Source organism: Musca autumnalis, unplaced genomic scaffold (assembly GCF_047663935.1).
Source record: "Musca autumnalis isolate F117 unplaced genomic scaffold, ASM4766393v1 scaffold_5, whole genome shotgun sequence".
NCBI classification, from domain to species: Eukaryota; Metazoa; Arthropoda; class Insecta; order Diptera; family Muscidae; genus Musca; species Musca autumnalis.
The window spans coordinates 105,032,584-105,037,108 of NW_027412088.1; the positions used below are offsets into that span (position 1 = coordinate 105,032,584).

The window sequence follows — 4,525 nt, forward strand, 5'->3', positions numbered from 1 at the left end:
ATATCTTTTCTTTAAAATCCCTTATTGTTATACCTTATTTTAAGAAAAATAAGGAATTAAGTTCGCATTACCAGGAATTTGTTATTACATCTTCCATTCCATTTCAAGCAAAACAGTCTGTATACATAAAATTTACTCAAATCGGATTGGTTGATTCGAATTTGCTCTCAAATTTTTCTTGTTTTTGGGCGCACTTTAAATTTTAAAAGGAACACAAACTTGCTTTCAATTTATCTGACACTTCTTATTAAAGCAAACTTGCAGGAATATAAAACGGGTTATCTGTCCGATATCGGCTAACATTTAACTACAAAAAAAGGATATAATAACGGGCCTAAGCATATTTATCTCTTTTATAATTGGAGCCATGAATGTTAAATAAAGTTTAATTTCATCATTGCCCACCAATCTAGAAACCATTTCTGCAGTTAAGTCCCCTTCAGCAGTAGAAATGATGGAAAATGTTATTTCAATTCAACCCACTGTTCTAGTACGCTGTCAGTCGTCGAACCGCATGATAACTTTTCAAATCTGTCATAAATTATTACAGCTGCGACCAGTTAGTATATGATGCATATCATTTGTGCGTCACGCGTGCGCTAATACTATTCACATACTGAAATTAAAAAAGATCAGATAATCTGAAGTAATTAGTCAAAAAAGAAATTCCCCAAAAATCCCCAAAGATTTTTCAGATTTCCTCAACATTTTCCCAATTCCCCAAGTCGAAATTTTTTTCCCCATTTCAAATAAAAATTCCCCAATTTGGGGAAAAATCCCCAATACTGACAACGCTGGTTCCGGTACTACACAACTCTACGGGAGATAATTTCATTAAATTTATTTCGCCATGTGCGTCATGCCCATGTGATAAGATCACTTTAACGCGTCCACATTGCCTATCTGTTGTTTTTATTGTCGATCAACTACTGACACTTGCCTCTGTCATCACATTTCTCTTAATATAAATAGATAATTATTAATTTATATCGTTAAATACTACAAAAAACGCTAACACAAAATGAAAGTAAACCAAATTTTTCCATTTGGTAAGTTACATTTTACAAAACAATTGTAAATGAATTGTTAATAATTTTGTTTACATATTGAAGATTCTGAACTATTGAAGGTCACAATTTCTCTGCGTCAACTGGAAGAAATATCTAAACAAATTTCATCTCGTGGCCAAGTAAGTGGTCTTAATGAGGTCGTCTGGGCAATTAAAGCTCTGACACTTACCGATCTTACCACACTCGCCGGTGATGATACCGAAGCTAATGTAAGACGTCTTTGTCACAGAGCTGCTTATCCATTCCCACTGCATTTCTTGGAACAATGTGTAGATCCCAGTTTACTAAAGCAAATTCACACAGGAGCTGTATGTGTATATCCGGCACGAGTTGCAGATGCGCAACGTTGTTTCGAACAGCTGAAAGCCGATGTACCTATTGCTGCAGTAGCAACTGGATTCCCTACCGGTACAAAATATAATACTATAATAATAAATTATTCCAATTTCCTGTTTCTTTAACACTCTCTAATTCTAAAATATGTTAAATATTTTAATAAATAATTTTTCTTTCAGGCCAATATGGTTTAAAAACACGTTTGGAAGAAATAACATTTGCCATTGAATCTGGTGCCAAGGAAATTGATATAGTTATTAATCGCCAATTGGCGTTGACAGGACAATGGAAAAAGTTATACGATGAGGTGTGTGAAATGCGCAAGGCTTGCGGTGATAAGGCTCATTTGAAGACCATCTTGGCTATAGGAGAATTGGGATCTATGGAAAATGTAAGTTTGACATATTGATATTTATTGACTATGAGGTACTGCTATTTACTGGAATCCAACGAAGTGGAACAGTTAAAGACATTTGTTGACGTATTTCAACTCCTCACTAAAGCAATCCCAACCGTACAACACTCTTTGACATATTCCGTCTACATATTAGGTTCTATATTCTGCAGTTACCTATTACATGGTCAAGGATGGTCCTTTCTTTCTTGTAGCAAGATCGACAAGTGGAACTGACGGAACCAGCCCTTTGTGTCTCCATTCAATCAATCGGAATTTAACCAATATCTGAGATTTTACCGAAAAGAGACATCCCAACCAACTCTTCTGAACATTAGTCGCGTTCCTTTACGTGCCTAAGGTTTTACCCGCAAAGTGTTCCCTTACAGTTCACCACTATTACATTTTTTTGCCACTGTTACCATTTTTAAAAGTAAAGGATCAGACCAATTATCACTGGTTCAGCCGATTTTAACAATCACCGTATAGAGACAGCCCGACAACTCTTCTGAACATTATCACTTCATATTTCTCTCCTTTGTCTTCAACCTCTCCATTCCTATTACTCTTCGTTCCCGAAGTCTGTAGGAAATGTTTTAGTGGTGCTGCTTCTGAAGACAAACATGGCGAATCGTACTGACCGATTTAAAATGTTGATCTGCTTGCATTTTCCACACATAATATTCGAGGACTTCATCAGAAAATCCACCTATCAATCCATAGATTAAATCCTCACATGTTTGCAAACTTTAGGAATATGGAATCAAAGCTTCGTAGTGTAAAACAGGACGTTCCCTAAGCAGGGGTAATATCTCCGTCTTTCCTCTCCTGTACCTCGGAAGTCAAATTTGTTTTAGCTATGTCCTGGATGTTGCAGTCGCATCAATTCCTATTGGGCAAGGATTGACGTCAGCTTGCAAATCATCTGCCCAGAATGCGATAAGATCGCACCAGATCCAAAGTAATCACGAAGTCACGATTATATCACATTCTGCTGTAAGATTTTGAATATGGGCCCTTTTAAATTGCAATCTAAATGTAAAAACAAAAAACCAAAGAAAATTGCCTAATGGTAGATATGTACTTAGATCTACAATCATTGTCTAAACTGTAGTTAAAAACATTTCCGAACTTTTAAAAATAACCTAAAAATGCATACCATTAACATTTAGTACATTTTTTCTTCAGGTTTATAAAGCCTCCATGGTATGCATGATGGCTGGTGCTGATTTTATTAAAACATCAACAGGTAAAGAGTCTGTAAATGCCACCATACCTGTTGGTTTGGTAATGATATGGGCTATCCAAGACTTCCAAAGAAAGACTGGACAAATTGTTGGTCTTAAACCGGCCGGTGGTGTGCGTACTGTACGTGAAGCTATTACATGGATGACATTGGTTAAGGAAACATTGGGTATGCATTGGCTGCAACCTGCTCTATTCCGTTTCGGTGCTTCCGGATTATTAGATGACATTGAAAAAGTAGTTCGTAAAGGACTAACGGGACAAGAAGTCAGGGCAGGACCTGTAGCGGCATATTAAAGCTAGCATAGCTTGATTTGGGAATTATTTTAGAATTTTATTTTTTAAATGTTTTGTAAAGTAAATGTAAATATGTGTTTGTTGTACTAAATATAAATTATACATTACAAATATATATTTGGATTATTAATAAATTTGAGTGTGTGTGTGTGTTTATATATACATTGTATAAGTTAAATGACTTTAAATCTTATAGACGGACGTAGACTATTACAATCGCCTCAAGGATGTAAAATCCCTTATCAGTGGTATTTGAATTGCAGCTGCTGCTATTAAATCCTCTTCACCCTGATTGAAATAATCATCCTGCTGACCAGGCTCTGTTGCATCATTTTGTGATTTGTTGTCGAGTTTATTGGTTCTATCGGGCACTTTCATGTCAACAGCAAAAAATGTGTCATCAAAATTAATGCGATTGCGTTCATCGTTCATTAAGTAGACATCTTTTGGCACTTGCATGGACTGTTTATTACCGGGCGATGATAACTGTTTTTCATAATTATTCAGCCATTTTATATTGATATGTTTGTTGGAGGCATTAAATTTTTTAGGAGATTTTTTAGGTTTTGTGTCATAAAAGTTTTTCGCAGCTGCCGCTGAGTCTTTAGGTTTTGGTGGTGGACTAAATGTATCCATTTTACGACTCTTGCCATCAAGCTGTTTCAGTTGATGATGGGTTTCTTCACTCTCGTCATAATCGAATAATGGTAAATAAAAGTTATATGGTTGACTGGGTGGTTGCATGTATTGCATGGGCACTGCAACTTGTTGGCTTTCCGATGAAGGCAAATCAATTTGCCTAGCATCAAGGTGAGGCTTAAATATTTCACTGGCTCTTCTTAGAAGAGCTTCCAAACGTTCTATTGTTATCATATGAGAATGCATGGGATGTATGTCTTCCGATGGATGGGGATTTTTGTTATTACGAGAAGGAGGTGGTGGCGTACCTTCTGAAATACCCACATATGCAATAAAGAACACCTTAAATTAAATCGAAAAAAACACTTATTAAACATTCAGAATATGTTTTCATTTTTTTTTTCACTCACAAACACTACTTTAAAAGACATTTCTGCTATTGTTTTTCTTTTTTAAATCACTATTGATGGTTGATGTTGCGCACAATTTATGTAATCCACGTTTAGCTCCGCTGGTCACTGCTGTAGTAAATCTTGCCACTAAC

The 4,525-nt window shown here is 35.9% G+C and overlaps 2 protein-coding genes across 2 annotated transcripts; one reads left to right on the plus strand and one right to left on the minus strand.

Moving 5' to 3' along the window:
• The first annotated feature begins 850 nt into the window (after positions 1-850).
• On the plus strand, positions 851-3,476 carry Dera (deoxyribose-phosphate aldolase). Its single transcript, XM_073955991.1, has 4 exons — positions 851-1,049; positions 1,113-1,478; positions 1,586-1,797; positions 2,989-3,476. Exons 1-4 carry the CDS (start codon positions 1,022-1,024, stop codon positions 3,340-3,342), a joined length of 960 nt encoding a protein of 319 aa, XP_073812092.1. The 5' UTR covers positions 851-1,021; the 3' UTR covers positions 3,343-3,476.
• Positions 3,359-4,525, minus strand: LOC141386999 (uncharacterized). The gene is made up of 2 exons (XM_073955992.1): positions 4,392-4,525; positions 3,359-4,323 (listed from the first exon to the last, which is right to left on the minus strand). The coding sequence occupies exons 1-2, from the start codon at positions 4,410-4,412 to the stop codon at positions 3,553-3,555; spliced, it is 792 nt and encodes a 263-aa protein (XP_073812093.1). The 5' UTR covers positions 4,413-4,525; the 3' UTR covers positions 3,359-3,552.